Here is a 22,504-nt window from a genome sequence, read left to right as displayed (position 1 = left end):
GAACCTTGTGCGGGTGTTTCAGGAGATAAACGTAATTCCAATGTGATTTTTATGCACATAAGGTGTAGCTGTCTGTTTTCTATAAATGTGTAGGTACTTTGTTTCATAGGATTGTGAACAATATTGCACATTGAATCAACGATATGGATATTTTTTCGTTAATCATATGTTCTTCCTCGTATTAATGACACTCAAATAAAAGAATGTGCTATATCATAGAAATATTAATTTGTTTACCTTATAGGTTGCATTTCTATTTAGCTTATTTCTAAGGTGTTATTTCTGTGCTGTTATTTACATTGCAGTATTTTTTCTCTTTAACGATGTATTATACCTCATCCTTAATATAACATAAATAAAATAATGTGATATTCCAAGGAAATGGTAATTTGTTTTACCCATATGCATTACTGTGAAAATTGCATATATTCAAATGGCGGTGCGATTTTGGCTTCATATAATACGATTTGTGAAACATGTTGCTTAAATCGCACCAATCGCAGGATTAAGATATCGTTATGAAATCACCCTGAAAGAATCGGAAAACTAAAGTTCAATAAGATTTAAAAATCCTTTTAAATTTCTTCAAAAGTTTCGAATTAAAATTATTTATGTAAAAAGTGGTGCGATTTTGGCTACTCTCCCCTACACAGTGGACCATTTGTCTTGAAATGCCCTTGTAATTTTCAAACTAATAGATTAAAAAAAAAAAACTCTGAAATGAAAGTTTGTTGTAAGATGCAAACATCAGAGAGGCACTGCTCTCCATACTCTATAATACCAATTTATTAAGTGTTGCCAACTCAACATCCTTTTATTTATTCAAATGACACTGCTTCAGATTATTACACATAATAATCTACATATTGGTAGATAATCAACATTGATAATCAATATTGATAATAAACAAAACACAACTCCAGTGAAGACGCTATACTATCTCAAACATCCATAAACATCCAAATGAAGGAGGCCTATACAACAGTTACAACGCGAAAGAGATGGACAGGGTAGTGCACATTCAAAGTACTTATTGTCAAATACTATGACAATTTGACATATTTCTAATAAACAAGAACAAAGTTACAAGATTCAAAATATTTAACTTTCTTTAAGACTTTATTCCGACAAACTGCTTAGACAAGGATCGCATCCAGTCACGTAAATTGTTAGAATTTTGAACCATAAAGATCGTAATGCCATTTACACAGATTTGACTTGTAGAATCCTCCAAAATTAGGATGTTTGTAATACTGTAGCATCCTTAGTTGCTGACAATAAATATGATCTTGAGAGTTTTCATTTAACATGTAGATACGAAATTCGTAATATTTGAGCGTTGCATCATTTGGAAATTTACTTGACGCTGGGTTTGGCTCAATGGTATAGCGCTCATGTTTGGTGCGTGGCGTCCCTGGTTCGATCTCAGTTCGTGCCAGGTGGACTTTTTAGTAGACAGACACCGTGTACGTAGGTTTGCTGAATTCTCCAGTTTTCTTCCACTTTCTTCATATCGCCATTTCATTCATTACCATAATCGGTCTCCTTTAGCCTATGTGCATAATCGTCGGACGATAAACTAGAAATTTCATTTTAAGGGAACCTAACTAATTAAATATTTTTTTTATTTACAAATATTCTGTAACTTTTAAAAATAATTGACAAAATGTAAGTTACTATTTGCAGCTATATCAAACCACTAAGGACTACGTAAGCTCGACAGTTCAGGCTGCAGTAGCAAATGTTGAAGCAATCAAGTCTTATAGTATCAACAAAGTCAGCGAAGTTCTCTCCAGCAAAAGTCAAGAGCAACAAAGTACTTGTGAAACCCAAGAACAGCCATCATTGCCCAATAACACAGTTACACTAGTTCAGCAGATTTCGGGTCCTCAGGCTGACAATGTGAAATATGAGAAAGAAGAGGAGAGAGAATTTCATATTCAGTCCGGTAAGATCATATTTTTACTTGTTTGTTCGAAGTTCAACAAATTCAATAACTTTTTGTGATATGTGCCTTACTGCCTACAGCTTAATGTGGAATTCGAATCATATCTACGAGGAACCGAACCGGGTTCTCTCACGCCAAGAGCGATAATGTTAATCAATTAGCGAAAGTTCGTAAAAAATGCTTAGATAAGTTTGCAGAATATGACTATTTTTGAAAATAAATAAATAAATAAATAAAGGTTGGAGTTACGGAGGAGTATATCTTGTCATTTATATATACTGTATATAAATACTTCTATATAGAATTACAATATCTAAGAAATCACAAACTTTTGTGAAATGAATACAACAAAATAAATTGTTATAACATAGGGGCCACGGTTGCTCAGTGGTAGAGCGTTCACCTCTGGTGCATGGGGTCCCTGGTTCGATCCCAGCTGGCGCCATGTGAACTTTGAAGTGGACAAACACCGTGTGCGTGGGTTTCCTCTGGGTTCTTCCGTTCCTTCCCACTTTCTTCATTCCACTCTCATTCATTTATCATCATCATAGTCTCCTTCAGCCTAGCCGGCATAACCGCGGGACGTAAAACTCAAATATTCCATTTCATTTTTGTTATAACATAGCAAATATACAGAAAAAGAAATTTAGAGATGTGCAAGTAATTAGTTTAAGATTTTTAGTGTTCTGTTGTATCCCCTAGGACGGGGACATTTCAAACTAATACAGAGTACTAATACTAATATATAGATAGGAGTAATGAAGTAAATATCTCGTTATTTTACTCATGTACCCATATTTTTCTTTTTCTTTTTTTCTTTTTTTCTTTTTGCTAAGTAAAAAATTAAGTGCGGGGAGGAGGTCGATCGTCCCATTTTGTCTTGCCATATGGACTCCTATGGTCGTTGTCTACTAGGTGCGCGGGCGTGTCGGCATTCAAGTAAACTATTATAGGATTTGTACGGCAAATCATTACAATTACCATTTTTTCTCTTACTACTGCTACTCTTAATCGATGCATCAGCCCATCTCATTCGGACCTTAAAATACTGTACGAGATAGTTTTAAACCTAGCTATAGGAAAGGTAATTAATATTCATACCTGAAGAGTAGTTGTAATTATACGTACAGTAGTAAGTAATTATTATACATATAACTTGCGAATACGTTCAGTTTCTTACTCTCAAGTGTCCTGTCATTCAAGTAAATCTATTAACAAAATTATGTATCACAATGAGTCTTAATTGCTCTTAGAATTTGCGGAACTGTTCTACAGTGCTTTTTCCAATTACAAATCCTGGACACGTCTTAAAAATCAACACTATAAGATAAAAATTATTTATTAGAATAAACAACAAATATAAACGTGTTTTACATGTAAAATTGCAATATCTAGTGTAGATAAAAAGATAGCTGAAAACGTTGACTCTAGGCAGGCACGTAGCCAAGGGGAGGTTCAGGAGATCCGGGAACCCCTTTCGAAACTAGCAATGAAAAATTAAAGGATGAAACAAAAAGAAACGAGAATCAGCGTTAAAAATAAAAAGCTACAGCAAGCATTTGGTTGCTCTTTCTTATGAGGAGATTTGTATTACTTGCAATACATGGTGGCAAATGAGGAAGGGAAAAGTCAGGGAGTTTGAAATTTCTAGAAAAGTTACGGAATTCAGAACTTCTGCTACTAGTCAGGGAAGTTTCAAGCTTTTGAAAGCATAGTGCCGTTCTGTAACAATGTGGACATTTTTTATCATAATTTTATCAAAATAATTTACCTTTCTGTAGTATCAAACATGTTATTTTCAGAAACATTTTCCTACTGCTCCTTTAACCTATCATTTGGAACAAAGTAGTCGAAGGAATAATGAAAACAAAAAAAAGTTATGTGGAAAGAAAGTTTCGTTAACGTTTGATTCAACAGAGAAAGGAATGCAGATATTGTAAAATGTTTTACAAGACATTATTGAATAGGTACTTTTTATAATAGAGGATATGTACTTTTATAATAATAGATCTATACTTGTTATAATAGTTGAGGTCATAATGAAAGGAAAATTGTTATATTTGAATGAACAAAGGAAGGAAACGTAGATATTGTTAAATCTTTTTAAATACTTTTTTATTTTTTTTACTCGAGATTTCTTCATAGTTTATTAAAATATTTACTAAGATATCCTCATTTTATTGTCCTAACAAACCAATATATGTTGCCAGTAAAATAGTTTAGATTGATCGAGCTTCTGGTGATAACAACAGTATTTCATGTCACGGACCCCCCCCCCCTTAACGAAATCTTGGCTATGTGCCTGCAGGTGATTCCGTGCATTTTCACACGGTGCAATCTCGCACGGTGCTCATTATCGAGCAATTTCACACGGTCCTGGTTATCGCATTAATCAGTCAGCAGGTGTGGTGCATTTTCACACGGTCCATCTGCAATCACGTGATTCACCCTGAAACTCCTTTCACTACAAGGGGAGGGAGGACAGAACAAGTATGAACTAAGTAAGAACAGAGAAAGAGCAAATACAAGTTAAATATGAACAATTGCAATTAATACTAGAGAAGCTAGAAAAAAGAAAAAATTAACAAACACACGTTATAATAAAGAAGAGGAAAATAATTACAAAAATAAAATAAAACTAATAACGAAAATAATAGCAAATTAAAGTACATGAAAATAAAAATTCAGAAAAACAAATAATCTTGCGAAAACAGACTAAAATGTGTTACTGGTTTCCACTCCAAATTGATATCGTCTCTGCAGGTCGACTTTCAAGGCATTCTGCGGCTAAGTTGATCAAGATCTCTATTTTCGGAAATAATGTATGGACAATAAAGTCATTCTCCACAGAATAAAATAAGCACTTTGTTAATGAAGTCGGAACCCATTGTTTAAAAATAGAAAGATGAGTTAAATAAACTTTTATTTTGTGATTATTCTTTTCCTGTTACTGCTTAGTTATCTCTGCAGGTGCGTATGGCCATGGTACACCTGTGAATCATGTCATTGGAGGGTGGGGGATAAATAGGGTATAAAAGAATCGCCCTTGATGTCAAATTCCTTAATTTTAATGTTTTCGTTGTTGGGTGAACATAGTGATTTAACGTAGAAATGGAGTTTATAACAACTAGCAGAGGTAATCGTCTCTTAGTTCATGCAGGGTTCCAGTACTACATGCAGAGAGAAAACTGGGATCATACAGTATGGGTAAGTATCGTATTAATAGAATTAGGATTTTCTGTAAAAATTCATGTTTCCTTTTTTTATATTCTTAATTTCTTCTTTTCTTTTTTTTTGGGGGGGGGCGCGAAGGCTTCATATAATATGACTAGACATCGGATTTTTATGCAAATGCATTGTTTGCTCGTATGCATCTCTGTTAAATTTGGTAGGGGTTTCTAGAAATAATAATATAGTCCGAATTTGAAGCTTTGTAGTGCATATAAATGCATATTTCAAAGGTTAGAGCATATATTAGTACTCAAGAGCATATTCAGCACATTTTATAAGTTTTTATTTCAGATGTATGCTTACAACATGGAATAAATCCAGTTTTAGTTTATATTTTCAATACATTTACATGCCTATGCAACGGAAGGGCTTTTTGCATGAGAAGATGGAAGAATTCCTAATTTATAGACGACCAATAATGTTAGAAACCGATCACCAGAGCAGAAATGCCCACAATTACCAAAACGTTAAGAGAAATCTGATAATAATGACATTGTAATATCGTGTCGACATCAATTCAGAAACAAGAGATACGAGTATTGCTACTCAGTGAATGCTTAGCTCTAGTTGGTGAAGTTCGACACGAGCTCCGGTCATTTTCTGGTAAATTCGGGCACTCCTTGAAAAAAAAAAAATGACGGATCTTATTGGGAGAAACTCCAACTAAAAATAATTGAAGCCATGGGAAAATATCTCCAAGGGTTAAATTTCAATTTGCCAGAATATATATATATATATACTACACTTGCTCCTCTGCGTAAATATTGTATAGTAACATCTATTGATGTTAATAGTTCATTTTCTGGCTACAAATGTCATAAACGGATACCAAAAAATGAAGAGAAGCATCTTGTGATACACTGTATGGCTAATTGCGGGAAGAGTAAACCCTTGAAAACGATTATTATTATTATTATTATTATTATTATTATTATTATTATTATTATTATTATTATTATTATTATTATTATTATTATTATTTGTACAATGGAAACGTGTAGACTCGTATTATTTCGTCCCGGCGGGAGCTCATGTGGTTCGGATTCCACGTTAATAAGTAGGCCCACGTCTCATATAGACTCGATGCTGAATGGAACGTTAAACTCAAAATCAACTCAACTCGTATTATTTCGTGTTAATTGAATCCACTGTAAAATACAAATGTCAAGAAAACCAGAGATCGTGTTCTCATATAACTTAATTCCATTATTTGTGTGTGTTTTAAAACGTTAAGAGTATGTAACCTATAACTATTATAAAAGTAAATTCTAAAAAGAAGTCCCTGAAGTTGTATGCATATTTCATAAATTTTAAGTGCATAAAAATCCGATGTCTAGACATGACATGTTCTCGTAATACATGTTAGTTTCTTTTAATGAAGTAGGTTGGCTTATATTGTGGATTTAATACATTCTTAGTTTTCTTGGTGGTTGTTTTCATAAACTGGGCACCGATCGTCTAAGGCACTCGAAAATATGCAATAATGTATGATATCTTACTTTATGATATCTTACATGTATGATGGTATTTTGAAAATTTCGTAACTTTTAATCTTTATCTGAATTACAAGAACAGTATCTGTATTACTTTTAATCTTTATCTGAGAGGACAGTATACTTGCTTCTCTAAAGCATAAATATTTTTTCACGTTGTTTTAGTACTTCTAATATAGTAAAGCCCCAATTATCCGCGGAATTTGGTAGCAAGGGCACCAGAGATGGCGAAAATCTCCGATAACCCAAAAATATTTCAGCATAAACACTGTTTTATTGTACGAACAAGACATAATAAAACTTTTAAAATATGTACAATACAGCAGAAAATTGGAAATATTGATTTTTACAATGCAATTTATTTTTATGTATTAGAACATACAGTACATATCTGCGTACGGATTGTCATCCCGCAGCGACTCGAGTACTTATGAAAAATAATAGTAGGCGGCTGCAGCAGGGCTTAAAAAAAAAAAATACTCGCGGATAATCGGAGCTTTACTGTGTTTAAAAATTAACTTTCTTTCATGTGATATTTTGCCTAAGCAAATATCTACACATATATAATTGCGTAAAAGGAAGTAATAACACAAATTCGCATGTTTTTATGTTTCATTTTTTAAACAAAAGATACTTATGAATAATAATTTATTTTGTACATTTGTAACCGAGCAAACGCTTTTTTATGTGTGTGTACGTATATGCGAAAACACATTTCAATTGTTTATTTCAGAAGCTGATGTTTTTTTATTATTATTATTTTAGCTATGCATCAACAGACAGAAGGTAAATTGCCATGGCAGGCTCAATCTGCCCAAGACAGAAGATAAAATAGCAGTTGTGGAAAGAGATCATCAGTGTGTACCTGATGTTGCAGTTTGCGAGATACGAAAGCGACTTTCAAATTGCAAGAAGAGAGCAAGAGACTAGATCCTTACACCAGTGTCTGTTATCTTCAAAGAAGAAATGGCTGTTCCAATTAATCAAGGTCTGGACCTAGTAACCTCCATACCATCGTATGATCAGAAGAAAGGGGGTTTAAATGGTGTTAGAAGGAAATCACTCGGCATACATCAAGGTGCACCGACTCCTAGAAATATCTGCTTTCCCGATTATATGATTCGGTTTGAAGATGGTACCTCGTTTTTACAGTACGACGCACTGGAAGGAGACGGACGAATTCTGTGTTTTGGTTACGAGGGTTTGAAACCAGCACTGAAGGAAAGCGAACAATGTTTTTTTGACGGAACGTTCAAGAGTTCCTGTAAGTATTTTTCCCAGTTATACACCATACATGCAGACATAGTAAGCACACATGATAAGACACTGGTTGTACCGGTCTTGTATGCATTGTTGCCAGATAAAACAGAGCGAACATACGAACAAATGTTTACATTTCTTAAAACGTGGTCTGGCCAGAACGAACCTCGAGTGTTAAAAATAGATTTTGAACTTGCTGCAATCAATGCGTTGCGTGCAGTGTTTCCCAATTCACAGGTTTCCGGCTGCCATTACCATTTCAACCAGAGTATCTGGCGGAAGATTCAGAGTATAGGTCTCTTCGAAGAATACCTCCACAATGAAGATGTACGCCATCATGTTCGCATGTGTAGTGCATTGGCATTAATACCAACAAGCAGGATCGATGAAGGTTGGCTCACCGTCATGGAGGACTGTCCATCTGGCCAGAAAATCGAAATGTTCAACGATTATTTCATTGAACAATGGATGGATAATCCAAATGTTCCAAGAGAAATATGGAACTGCAACGGTCAAAGGCACAGAACAAACAACCCAGTAGAGGGTTGGCACAATAAGTTAAATCGCACCATATCTAAGAGTACACCACATATCTTTGAGCTTGTGAGTGTATTAAAAGCAGATGCGACAGCTAGTTTTCATGCTTTCGCGAGACAGGGCTTAGACTGCAATTCGGAGAAGCGTAGAAAATTCACTTACATCCGTCTTGACGAACGATTGCAATTAGTCCTGGAGAAGCTAGAAAATGGCGCAGACCTTAAAAATTGCTTGAGAAGCTTGAGCTATCTCCAAAAGCTAAGATAATGGGCTATGAACTGTAAAAATGGGTTGACGACGTACAAAAGTAGAAGGTTCCATCTTAACGACGTGCTGTTCGCTCGGAAAATAACAAGATGACAAGGTTCTTCTTAGAACCGCCTTGGAGTATGGAGCTAATATTGTGTGTTTTACAAATCACAACGTTTTTCTATGCTCTAGGGCGGGCACATTTTTCTTCGATTGTTGAACTACCTGTCTGAATTCTCTGATGTGCTGCTTATTTTATTCTTTATTTATTTTAATATGTGATTATTCTATCTTCTGTCCCTAATTATTTTAATTTTTGATTATTCTTTATTTGTTCTTATTTTCATTTGCTGTTCTTTATGTATTAATATCAATTTCCGATAGTTTGTTATTTTTTTTTTCATTTATTTCAATTTCTTATTGTATATGCTATTTTTCTCTTCTTCTTTACTATTGTTTTTATTTGCTGATTTCTTTGTTCTATCTTGTTCTTTGTTATTTTAATTTCTGCTTACTTTCTTCATTATTCTTTTGTGAAAGTGAAACATTTTCTAAGCTCTCCTTCTCTAATATTAATTGCAATTGTTCGTATTTAACTTGTATTTGCTCTTTCTCTGTTCTTACTTAGTTCATAGTTGTTCTGTCCCCCCTCCCCTTGTAGTGAAAGAAGTTTCAGGGTGAATCACGTGATTGCAGATGGACCGTGTGAAAATGCACCACACCTGCTGACTGATTAATGCGATAACCAGGACCGTGTGAAATTGCTCGATAATGAGCACCGTGCGAGATTGCACCGTGAGAAAATGCACGTCACCCTGCAGGTCTCTAAAGGATCGAGGTATTATCTTCGATAACAAGTTTTAATTTTCATTTTATATATATTTTTTATATAAACAGGCATATATAAAATTAAACAGGCATTATTGGTCACAGAATATAAGAAAATGATCACGGTTTAGTATATTGTCAACATTGTAATCAACTTTCCTACTTATGATCCAAAATTTTAATTATTAATAGATTAAGAATTGACCAGATAACTGTCAAGTATTGAGCACAATTTTATATGTAATCATTCGTGAGATTAATAAATACATACTGCGGCAATTAGGAAACGATAGTATTTTTTTTCTGGGAAGTTAGTTTTGGCATGGAAGATTTTTTAGACTTCCAAACTATACTGACATAAATTCAAATGGAAATAATTTGCAGTGTAGCGATATTTTTCAAGAAAAAAGATTTAATTTAATCATTTCTGGAATTTTTAAAATCCTCCACTCACACAGCTGAATCAGTTTCGTAAAACTCGTGGCACTCCACTTTCGGAACTACCTATCTGTGTGAAAAAGCATTAACCCAAATGAAACATAGGAAAAATATTTACAGATTGAGGTTAACTGATTGTGGTACTTACTGTGAGTTTTTAGGATAAATCTCATATCTTTAATTACAGTTTAGATGTTTAATTTCATTATATATATATATATATATATATATATATATATATATATATATATATATATCCCAGTTATTGTGTTTCTTACTTGGTCGTATAAAAACATTTGATTATTATTTTGTAGGATTTACTTAGTGCATTTTACAATTTAATCAAAATAAACTAGCGGACCGGATTTGGTGGTGCCTGTGGGCCATAGTTTGGAGATCCTTGTTTAGTCTCACGTTCAGCAATTCACTAAGATACTACTCACAAAATTATTCCATTTTATCAGAATAATCTTTCTTTAGCGTTTGAAAATAAGCGAGAGTTCAAATTTCTTAATTCAATTAACTCTCTTTGAACGTTGATTTCGCAATGTTTAGTTCACTTAGGTTAGTGCCCTCTTTTGTGACTTTCTTACATTGCTTTTTATTTTTGCTATTTAAGAATTTGCATAAGTTTTCCCCTACACTTTCACAGTTTCATAGCTTCTTTCAGCTTTTGATATTCTTTGTAATGTAGCGTCTACCATTCATCTTGTTTTACCATTTTGCAAGTTCATACATAGTTAATGACTGGATGGAATTGTGTTCAACAAATTTTTCTTCGAATTTTATTTTTACCGCTTCACTATTCTTATCTATTGCAACCCAGATTTCAATAATAAAAATTATTTGCTACAGAGTGAATCTTCGCTTAGCTGCTGCCATGTCTTGAACGAAATTTATGTGAAAATATTAATAAAAACGTCACTAAAATTTCAACGTAATTTAAATAGAGTAAATCAGCATGGCCATAAAGTAATGTTTAAGATGTCCTATATAGCTCCTTCTCCAAAACATTAAGGCTAAATTAGAGTATGAAACTAATTTTATCCGATTTAGAGATTTGATTAACTTAGAAAACGTTCAAAAGTGGCTTACCTGTATGCACATCTGACAATCAGATTTTATAATCACAACAAACTAACTCATGATAGATAAATAACATAAATTTGTAGATAATACAGGGGGGGGGGGGCAAAAGTAGGTATACAGACCAGGATCGATCAAGTATGACATTTAAATTTATTAATATAATGAATTCATTTGCTTTGGTTTGTTCCGAGCTTAAGGTATAAGTGAAAATAAATTAAGAACAAATAAGGAAGAAACTAAATCAACACCTGTATGGATAACATTTAGTAGAAAATGATATAAAATGTCATAACCGATCAGTACGGGACTATATACCTACTTTTGGGCCACCCTATATAATTTCACACAATTAAACCGTCAATATGTAATACAGAAAATCTCGTGGAAGGCATTCATCTAGATCAGTGATGACGAAGTAGCAGCCCGCGAGCCGGATGCGCCCCGCGATGACGTTACATTGGCTCGCAAATAATAATAATAATAATAATAATAAACTCCATGTGGAACAGGGATAGTATAGTTGACCATCATAATATGTGAATCGAGATTTACCTTTTGGCAGTTTTCTTTAACTACTTCTTACAAAGCTTACTCTGCCGTTAGCACTAGGACTTAGAGAAAATGAAAATAGTTTCAAATATTCCTAGCTCAGCTTCTAATTGGAGTAATCTAGGTACACGAAACAACTAACAACTAGCAGGATGGTCAGAGTATAACAAAGATTTTTTAAAAAAATGTATAACTACATGAAAAATGTTCTCAGGGAACCGCCTGTGTGAAGTTGGCCCCCCAAAAGTTTGGGCTACACGAGATATTTATTGAGCCAGAAAGTACTTCATTTGGGCTGTTTGGGCTAGCAACTTTTAGCGTTTGGGCTACTCTGGAAACAAAGTTACAGCCTCACAAATATGAGGGGCCAACTTCACGTTAGCCCCCCAAGTGTTTGAGCCAGACGATATTTTTATTGGGCTGGGTAGTACTTCGTTTGGGCTGATTGGGTCAGCAACTTTTAGCGTTTGGGCTATTATAGTTTCCGAAATATGGGCTATTAAACTCGGAAAAGTTATTTTCCTGCTTCTTTTGTCAGGGTTACCTTCACTAATGTGATATTTCTGACAAATACTTTTACTAATTAGTGCAATTTCTATCTTTTTTTTTTTTTTTTTAAGTTCTTTAAGGAATTCTTTTTCATAAGATTTTGTCTAATGCTGCCCAATATGCATATATCCAGATTTTAGTATTTCATTATACGAAATCCGGATTTCGGCTTTCGTCATTTCATTATCCGAAATTCTAATTTCGGTTTCTGACATTTTATTATCGGAAATTCGGATTTCGGTTTCAGTTGAAATTCTAAATCCGGATTTTGTGAATCTGAATTTTTGACAGCGCTAATTTTATGTAAGTAGTTATCGGCTTTAATCCCCTAAATTTATTTTACTCGAAAATAATTACTGTCTTAATAAACTGTAAAAGCAATAACTTTACAATTGTTTGGTTATATACGGTAATCTGACCTATGAATAAGACACTGGTGAAAATTATATATACTACATACATAATTGAATTGCGTCAAACCTTGAAGAATTATGTCCAAATAATTTTTATATCCATTCATTCTTTCCTTTTTACGTAAGCCTTTCGTGAGTACGTGGATAATATATACCTGTGTTTGATGCAAAAGCTCCAGGTTTGATTCCCAATGGAGTCTCAAGGAGCATACAGTATTGTAACTAGTCTCCTTTATATTATTATTATTAACAATTCTTTGTAATTTTTAAGCCGAATATTCATCCACATTATATTGTATATAGGGAAAGCAATCTTTTTTCTCACTTTATTTTAAAAGATTACGATGAGCACTTCATGTTTCTAGGGAAGTACTTGAATCCTTTAGCTCCACCTTGCTGAAAACGAAATACAAAATTATGAATTTGAAGTATAAAGCTTTTCTATATTTTTCGCCTGTTTATAAAAGTATCAACGCAGGTGGGTCAAGTTTTTGCTGGAGTCATGGCAGTCTTGGTATTCTTACAAATTTAAGCTTGGTTTTGGTCTTGCATATACATCCTCGGTCCAGGAGCGTAACAAGGCTGGGGCAACCGGGGCAATGTCCCCGTCCAAAGGCGATCACGGTGCCGCAGGTACAGTCGTAAATAAATGGGAGTCGTAATTACAAGATCTACATTTTAATGGTGACGTGCAGTTTCTCACGGTGCAATTTCACACGGTCCTGTTTATCGGATTAATCATTCTGCAGGTGTCGTGCACTTTTACACGGTCCACCTGTCAATCATTTGATTCATCTTGAAAACTCTTTCACTATAGGAGGAGGGAGGACACAGAACAACTGTCAACTAACTAAGAACAGAAAAAGACCAAACACAAGTTAAATATGAACAATTGCAATTAATACTACAGGAGGACAGCTTAGGAAATCTTTCACTTGCACAAAAAGAATAATCAAAATAACCGGAAATTTAATAACTTAAGAACAAGACAGAAGAAAAGATAAGCAAACCAAAGTTATAGTAAGGAAGGAGAGAAAATATTAACATAAACAATATGAAATTGAAATAAATAGGAAAAATAATAACAAAAATTATCGCAAATTGAAATAGATGAAAACAAAAAAGAATAGCAAATGAAAATAAATAAGAACAGAAAAGGAACATAAAAATTGTAATCATTAGAAATAGAAGATAGAACAATCACAAATTAAAATAAATAAATAAAATAAGCAGCACATCAGAGAATTCAGTCAGGAAGTTTAAAAAGCGAAAAAAATGTGCCCGCCCCAAAGCATAGAAAAACGTTGATGTTTGTGAAACACAAAACATTAGCTATATACTCCAAGGCGGTTTGAAGACGAACCTTGTCTTGATATTTTCCGAGCGAACAATACATTGCTGAGGTAGAACATTCATACTTCTGCACACAGTCAATCCATTTTGTACAATTCATAGTTCATTATTCCAGCTTTTTGGAGATGGGTAGGAGCAAGTTCGAGCGAGTTCTTTTGAAACTCGACTCTACTCGAAACAGACATCTTTAAGCTTGAGTCGAGAATTCGGCTCGAACAATTTCCTCCAACAAATTGAGGTTAAGTTTCTAGTCGAGTTGAGCTAAATCGAGCCAAATCCTGTGTGTAATTTCAAGTACTTTCTTCAAGTATCCTACATAGACAATATAATTATCAATGATATTACTACTGCTAGAACTTATTATTATTAACAATAACAACACAGCATATAAAGAGGAAAGACAGGCGGTTTATATCTGAATACCAAAATCCAAGGCGAGTCTAGGAGGCAATGACACCGTTTACAAGCTTTCCGGTTTGAGTTCCGGAGAAGCAAGTATTCGGGCTCGAGCCAAAAATCATTAAAAGTTATAGGGCATCGGGCAAACATGTTCAAAAATGCTCGGCCCGGATTTAGGGCTGTCAACGGCTCGAGCTGCTCGGGTCACAGCTCATTCACTATCGAGCTGAACCGAGAAGTTGGCCGAGCTTACAACTCATCCAACCCAGCCTGCTCAAGCCATCGGCTCAATTGAGGTAGTATTAATCCAATTGTTCGTATTTATTTTAAATTGTGTTTGCTCAATTTCTGTTCTTACTTAGTTGACATTTGTTCTGTCCTCCTTGCCCCTATAGTGAAAGCGGTTTCAGGATGAATCACATGATTGACAGGTGGACCGTGTGAGAATGCACCACACCTGCAGAATGATTAATCCGATAAAGAAGACGGTGCGAAATTGCTCTATAATGAGCACTGTGTGAAACTGTACAGTGAGAAATCACACGGAATCATTTTAATGGTTTTGGGTGACCACTTCCAACCTCTGCCAAATGTAAATTTAGTACTATCGTAGAAATTAATAATGACGAAAATTCTGTGTCAAAACCTCTTGCATAATGTGTGGAACATTGCATCTTTCTTCACCATTTGGTGTTCCACCGATGTATAGTCCAAACAGTTTATAAGATACGAAAAATCCCTACCTTTACATTAAAATCTATTATTTCCGGCAGCAAAATATCTCAAGGTCTAACCCCTTTGAAATATAGACCAAATCTTAATAGCCCAAAACACTAAAACTTGACCCAATCACCCCAAACGAAGTACTATCCAGCCCAATAAAAATGTCTTGCTCAATCACTTGGGAGCTAAAGTGAAGTTGGTCCCCCAAACTTTGTGAAGCTCTAATTCTGTTTCAAATACAGCCCAAATATTGAAACTTACAAAACTACTAGTCGACACAAAGTACTGTAAATTCTAATAGACATGTTTGTTAGAAATATCATATTAGTGAAGTTGGCCCCGACAAAAGAAGCAGGAAAATCACTTTTCAAAAAGTTTAATAGCCCATATTTCGGAAACTATAATAGCCCAAACGCTAAAAGTTGCTGACCCAATCAGCCCAAACGAAGTACTACCCAGCCCAATAAAAATCTCGTCTGGCCCAAACACTTGGGGGGCTAACGTGAAGTTGGCCCTCAAACTTTGTGAGGCTGTAACTTTGTTTTCAGAGTAGCCCAAACGCTAAAAGTTGCTAGCCCAAACAGCCCAAATGAAGTACTTTCTGGCCCAATAAATATCTCGTGTAGCCCAAACTTTTGGGGGGCCAACTTCACACAGGCCAGAGAACCACCACCTTAGGGATAGGGGCAAATAAAGTGGCCCCTAAGTATAGTTCTTATTTTGGCCTAACCCAAAGTGCTTAACCTGACCATTATACTGATCTAGATGGATTTTGTTTTCAGTTCCTGTAGATGAGAAACTTAATGCTGCCAAGAAGGAAGATACGAATTCAGAAAACATTCCGTACGGAAGGAAGCGAAGACGAAGGAATCGCCATTTCGTGCTTGCGAGAGCAGCAGCATTTGATAAATGGATGTCAGATGACTATCAAAATGAACAACCATTTGAAATGGCATTGGAAGACAGAGCAACTTTACAATCACCAAGTAATAATTATTATTCCTACAAACGAAGGTTTTCACGTGAAACAGGTAAATTCATACAAAATAACCCTAGCAGTGCAGTGTAAACTTAAGAACGTTTATCAGAGGTGGATCTACCCCAGGGCTTAGGCTCCCCCAGCCTTTTGAGTTACAAAAAGAATTTAATACTTACTTAAATATTTTTGAAAGTTTATAGTAAACTAATCATATACCTATAGTTTGAGTCCTGCCCCCCCCCCAGTTTTACATTCTAGATCCTTGCTTTACTTTTCATTACTACTCTCTTGAAATAGAATGCAATTCATTCTTAGTGTTATAGCTCCATTTTAGTTCTCTGAATTATTCCTTACTTACAAACTACAAGTTCATTTTCAACTGAAAGTTTAATGATTAAATGACCTGAATTTAATTAATAACTAAACTTATTGTACCACATAATTTTTGGTATCCGTGAGTTGCAGGCAAATTTAGAACAGTGTGGAATGATAAAAGTAATTTCGATCTCTGAAACTGGTAATTCATTTCAATGAAGAATTACTCGAATGGCGATCTCATCGGAGAACTTGTCTCTCGAAGCTTCCACTTAAAAGCGTTGATGTCGTTTATGAACAATTAAGAAGTTGAACAACTATGTGAAAACAAAGGGGGAAACAATCCCGTACTTTAGCTAATTACCTAGTTTCCGAAGAGCAAATTGAGGCCTTGCATCTTAAAAGCTAATCGAGGCGCTTTGTTTCTAAACGCAATCAAATATGCACAATTTCTTCGTCAATTCTACAGTCAGTTCTACTATATTTCATGTGATCCATAGTGGATTGGTGTGAGAAACTAAAAGGCCCCTAAAGGAAAATGTCGGATTTTCGAGGGAAGATGTATCACGGAATGCAGTGATGTTTCTTGTCGATAAAATAGCCCTCTCGGAACGATTCCTGTAAGCGGAACTATCCCTGTAGTAAGTAGCTACGGCTTATTGTGTTTAGCAGTTATGTATGATGTGAAATGCCAAGCCTACTGAAGGTGTCTTAACAATTTATGGGAGTGTCACTACTACGCGTGACTGTGGATTCAATGTTTTCAGTCAGTAACTCCAGTACTGACTTATTCGAAGTAACATGGGCTTAAGACTTCTCTGCTGCTGAGAACAGATGACACTCAGACACGTCTAAAATGGTGTTCTAACATCTGTGAAAGAAACCACTTTTTGTGCCTACAATAATAAAGAAATACATAAGAGTTCGGTATTTACGAAAAAAATACATAGTTTATGCAATAAAAAAATGTGTTGTTTTCATTAAAAGGCATGTTTGTGTCTTTCTAATAATAATTGGATAACACTGTGAATGTGTGCGGTGATTATCTGTATGCGTGAGTGTATTCCTAATATTTAGATCTTTGTGGCGATTGCTTTTAATTCAATCTGATATTGTTAGTTAAGGAAGTTAAATATTTTCAATATGGAGAAGTTTTTAGTAAAACTAAAAAGAAAGCAACTCGTTTATACATGCTTCACCAACAAATTCATTTATCAGGAAGTTAATCCTCATAGCATAATTATCTAACAAAAGCATAATGGAATGGTCAAATTTGAAGAACATATGTGGCTGATATACAATAATGGTGGATTTGGTTGTTCTATATATTCAAGTGCGAAGGGAATTTGGGGTCCATTCAAATCTGGAAATTTGAGCATAGGTGGATTTAATGGTTGTCTGCTGTGGAGAGGGGGCGGACCTTCTGGGGGTCTGGAATACCTCTCAGTCGAGTGGAGGTCTGGGATAGTGATGGATAAATTCCCGGGAAGATATTTTTCGGGAATATTCCCGGGAAAATTCCCCAAAATGGGAATATTCCGGGAATTTATTTGCAATCACAAAAAAGTGCATTCTATTACTATATTATGATTTCAAAGTTAAATTCGTTTTTTTTTATCACAGTATTTTATTACTGTTGTCTCCAGACTATTCTTTAAAATATATATTATTTTATTAATATTTAGAGTATGCATAAACGTATATTTACTGACAATATGTTCTATGCAAGTAAATATGTGGGGGAAAATGGTATAGTAAGTCCACATACTTTTACACCAACAGTTTAAATTTATATGTAAGTGGATTTTCTAAACTTGATTTTACTACTGGTATAAACATATTAAATTTTTAAATGTTATAAACAAATTAGTTTGGGTAACTATCAGAAAACACATGTCTCACCATTTTATCAACATTTGCGCATACGTATTTATGTTCACAATATTTGCAAGATACTGACTTATCTTTAGAAGTTTTCATGTAACATTGCCACGCGATCTTACGACCTTTCTTCCTATCTATTTCTCGAAATTTCATGCGTTAATTCACATATAAGAGAAGTCTGAGTACTCTTCAGAAATTCTAGTCAGACAGATCGACGTCTATTAACGGTGGTTCGGGGTGTATTGATGCTACTTCACCTCTATTTCTACAGAAATTCTAAATTACTTTACAAACTGGTTCCTTTTCATCATTTGTAAATTAATACTTTGCTACTTTTTAGTGCAAATGGAAATGGAACTTAATATTAGTTATATAAAGTACAGTCAACTAATTTTAACTTTAACCTATAAATTATTTAAAACCTAAAAGTAAATAATAATAAATAAAAATAAAGTAATTAGTCATATGGTTCTTTATAATTTGAAAGATAAAGTAATGAAAATAAATTCCTTCCCGGGAATTTATATGCCAGGGAAAAAACCCGGGAATATTCCCATTTATTTTCCTTCCCACCGGGAATGTTCCCACTGCCCATCACTAGTCTGGGAGTTGTCCTGTAAGAAATAGTTTACAAATTGTTAATACAAAAACTCTGTTTTTGAGCATTTTCGTGTATAATTTTCTATAAAACAACATAAGGGGATATTAAAAAAAAAAAATCTCAGGAAGCTGTAGCCGAGGGCAAACCCTCTCCATGCTCCCTTTCCTCGTAACTACGGATAAGTTCTCTCATGGTTTTGAGTCATTATGTAAATAGAAATGCAATCTTTTAGCAACATACTCTCACTGCATTTCAGCATTTAGATAGCCGGTATGTCGAATCAAAATTGTAATAAAACATACCGCCTCTGCTTTTTTCCCCACTTCGAACACTGCCTAAAAGTGCACAGTCAGCTACAAAAGTTCTTTTGGTTTGGTGAAATTAGTTTCGTAAATAACTTCAGAATGCAAGGACAATTTGAGTACAGTTTCCAAAGTTGTAATTTTCTGTACGTTCCAACCATACCACCGTTGTATGTTCCAGCTATGCCATCGTTATTTGCAAAATAAATTTTACCAAACTGAAAGAACTTCTGTCGCTGACTATATTTCGCCTCATAAATTTAAAATTCTGCCTTACAAATGTACTTTTCTACCCTCAATTTTACCATTATTCAGTTCGGTTATGCCATTTTTAATCAAAAATTGTCATCTCAAATACTCATGGCTCAATCTGCGCCCTAAAACCAACTTGAGGCCACCCCTTTATCCATAGATAAAATTAAACAAAGGAGTCTTGTTTAGCTGTTACCTTTATTTTAAGCCAAAGCACTGCATCTGCTGCTTACGGATGCAAGAGTATAAACATTAAGGACCATTGAGGCTTTTCGTTGAGATCACATTTTTTTTTTATTTTGTCTAATAATTTAGACAATGAACAATAAACATTTAGAAAATGAACCCGATAATATGTGCAAAATGGTATGTCGTGAAATTATAATTGTTTAAGACTTTTCATATAGGCCTCAACAATTATGAGGTAATAAATTGCTGAACCAATTTTCGGGTTTATAAGAAAAGGGATGGAAACCGTTGTTAATCCACTTAATAATGTTATATATATATACTACTGGCTCACTTTCTACATTCCTTATGTTAATTGTTTGTTATTCACTAAAATTGAAAATCTTTTTAGTTTGGTTCATGGTTTTGATCTTTAGCCTAAAGGAGTTTGACAATTAAACTATTCTGAAATTAAATTTATGCTGTCCCATCGGGAATCGAACTCGAGACCACGTTCAGCAAAAGGGTGGGGTGCTGACTGCCACGGGTGCTGACTGCCACAGCCAATTATTGGTGCTGATTGCCACGACTGGCGCTGATTGCCAATATCAAGGTGCTGACTGCCACGAGCCTGAGAGAAAGTTGCTAGACGTAACATTACCGGACGCCAAGAAGCATGAAAGAAACTAGACAAACCTTAGGATTGTGTTGTTCAGATCAACATCTAACAAAGGTAAACAGGTCTCTGTATGTACATTCATGTCCAAAATTATTGTCGCATGACTATAAATATGTTGTTCTAGTAATATAATTTGATAACGAATTCGCCCGGTATTTCTTATAATGTTAATGTGTGTATAATCGGCAAATACAAGTATGTGGTAAATTTTTATGTCAAAAGAGCATAAATAAGAACAATAAAACGAAAATAAATTTTTCTTGTCCATTAGTTAATTTTATTTTAATCATTATGATTTTCGTATTTATAATTCTTTCCCTATGAAATTTACCACAAATATACATTTCCTGATTATACACATATCAGTATTAAAAGTACTCTACAAAATTATCAAATTATATTCTTACAAAAAGACAGTTATAGATATGCGACAATAATTTTGGACATGAGTGTACTTCAGTTTTGTCAGGGAGCGGTGCGTACAAAATTGGTACGATTTATGTATTCTCACTTGAACTCCCTGTGTCAGCATGAACTGTGTACAGCTGGGCAAATTGTTTCGAGCAGCTCTTGAAAGTTTTATCAAAAAAGCGCTGCTGGCTGTCCCTCACAAGGGAAGTTCAGGATAAAGCACTCGCCTGCAGAGATACTAAGCATGACATTTAAAGTCCCAATTTATGCTGATTACAACAAGCTAATAAAATTCCTGTACGGTTGAGAACGGTTCGAGATATTCAAGTTGGAAGTTTATATGAGAAAATGAGGATATACGCATTTGTACGCGTTAAGTACAACATAATTAGTAACGAATATTGACATACGAATTGAAAGCTATCGGAAGAAACAGAAAAAAAGTGTTTCGCAATAACTAACGGGTTTGTTAGATACAATTAGTGATTACATTGTTCACAACGGTTGTTCTTCTATTTTATGAAGAAATGACGCAGGCAAAAGACTCCCTTGCACCATGAACATTTTATATGTGCAATTGCGTTGCATCCGTCAAGGGAACAGTTCGCAGAACCAAAGCGAAAAGCAAATTCGACAAGTGATTCAAAAGTTATAGGCCTATAATTTGTTCGTAACCTGCCTTGTAGAACGCAAACTGAAACAATCCAATGTATAGCGGTGATCGGAAGTGATTCGTATGACACGAACTTTTGATTGTTTCGTTGGTACATTATAACGTCCAGATGAAGTTTCATACTATGTACAAAACTCCTGCCATAGTCTTTGATTGATCGGAATCCAAATACATTAAATGGTTGCACAAATCGTGTGCAATTCTTTGGTATCTTCACAACCATTAGGTCTTTGCCATCCGTCATGCAACTTGTAATGGACAATTTGTCTGTGAATGGACCCCAGTGATCAAGCAATAGTGTAACACGACCGATTACTGATCGCCCGTTTTACATTTTTTTAAATATTTTTTTTTTTACTTTCAGTGGTACCGTAAATTTTCTTCTTTCCGTCCGGATAGCGACTGTTTCTTGTTAGGTTCTCCGCAAATTATGCGTGCGAATCGGATCAGAGGCGAAAATACGAAACATTTTCGAAGGTAGCTTGGGGACTGCGCGCGAGAGTAGTGTTAGACCGACGCTATGATTTCTAACAGGACGGAGGAAGAAATGTCATCAACGCTATTCCATCGGCGTAAAGAAAACTGAAACAATGCCAAAATCCAGTGATTCTTGTGACTTCAATAATACAATTTCAAAGACTATATCTTGCACCTATTGAGGTAAGATTCTGGTAATCAAGTTGAGCCAAGCACTGGAGATTCTTTAATGAAGAAAACTGGTCTGTTGGACACACCATGTTGGGCTATGCTTTGTGGAATTTAGAAAGTACAACGAATCGCCTTAAGAAACAGTAAAAATTAATATTGAGGAGTCCTTCCCTTTGGTAAAAGTTAAAAGGTTCGGGCTACAAATTAACATAATAGAAATTGTAGGGGCTTGGCTTGTAAATGTATATTTATCTGTGAGAGTGTTATGTCATGTTAAGAGTGTAAAATGCCTGGGAAAATGTTATACAATTTTAACATGGGTTTCTAATTCGGTGTGCTCCCTCCCTTAAGCATTTCAAAGGGCTCCCCGCGATGTAGTCGTTAATCTTGTCTATTATCACCAGTCTTCACATTATTTGATCAGAATGAAGGGTGTAACATAATTTTTTATCCTTCCTGGAGCACATTGTTCGAAGTGAGTAACATGATGTTTTGATCAGAGGTTGGCAGTGGTTATTGTTTTGAATAGGTGT

The 22,504-nt window shown here is 34.8% G+C and overlaps 1 protein-coding gene across 1 annotated transcript in view; it reads left to right on the top strand.

The window, feature by feature from the left end:
• LOC145660726 (uncharacterized) overlaps nucleotides 1-22,504 on the top strand; it is a 73,880-nt gene that overhangs the window by 32,960 nt on the left and 18,416 nt on the right. The window contains exons 4-5 of the mRNA XM_081726116.1: nucleotides 1,687-1,948; nucleotides 15,842-16,090. Of these exons, the coding sequence (XP_081582242.1) occupies nucleotides 1,687-1,948; nucleotides 15,842-16,090 (511 nt within the window). The remainder of the gene's footprint in view (nucleotides 1-1,686; nucleotides 1,949-15,841; nucleotides 16,091-22,504) is intronic.

Source organism: Thermobia domestica, chromosome 1 (genome assembly GCF_964235325.1).
Source record: "Thermobia domestica chromosome 1, izTheDome1.hap1.1, whole genome shotgun sequence".
In the NCBI taxonomy this organism is placed as follows: domain Eukaryota; kingdom Metazoa; phylum Arthropoda; class Insecta; order Zygentoma; family Lepismatidae; genus Thermobia; species Thermobia domestica.
This window is presented reverse-complemented; position numbering and strand designations above follow the sequence as displayed.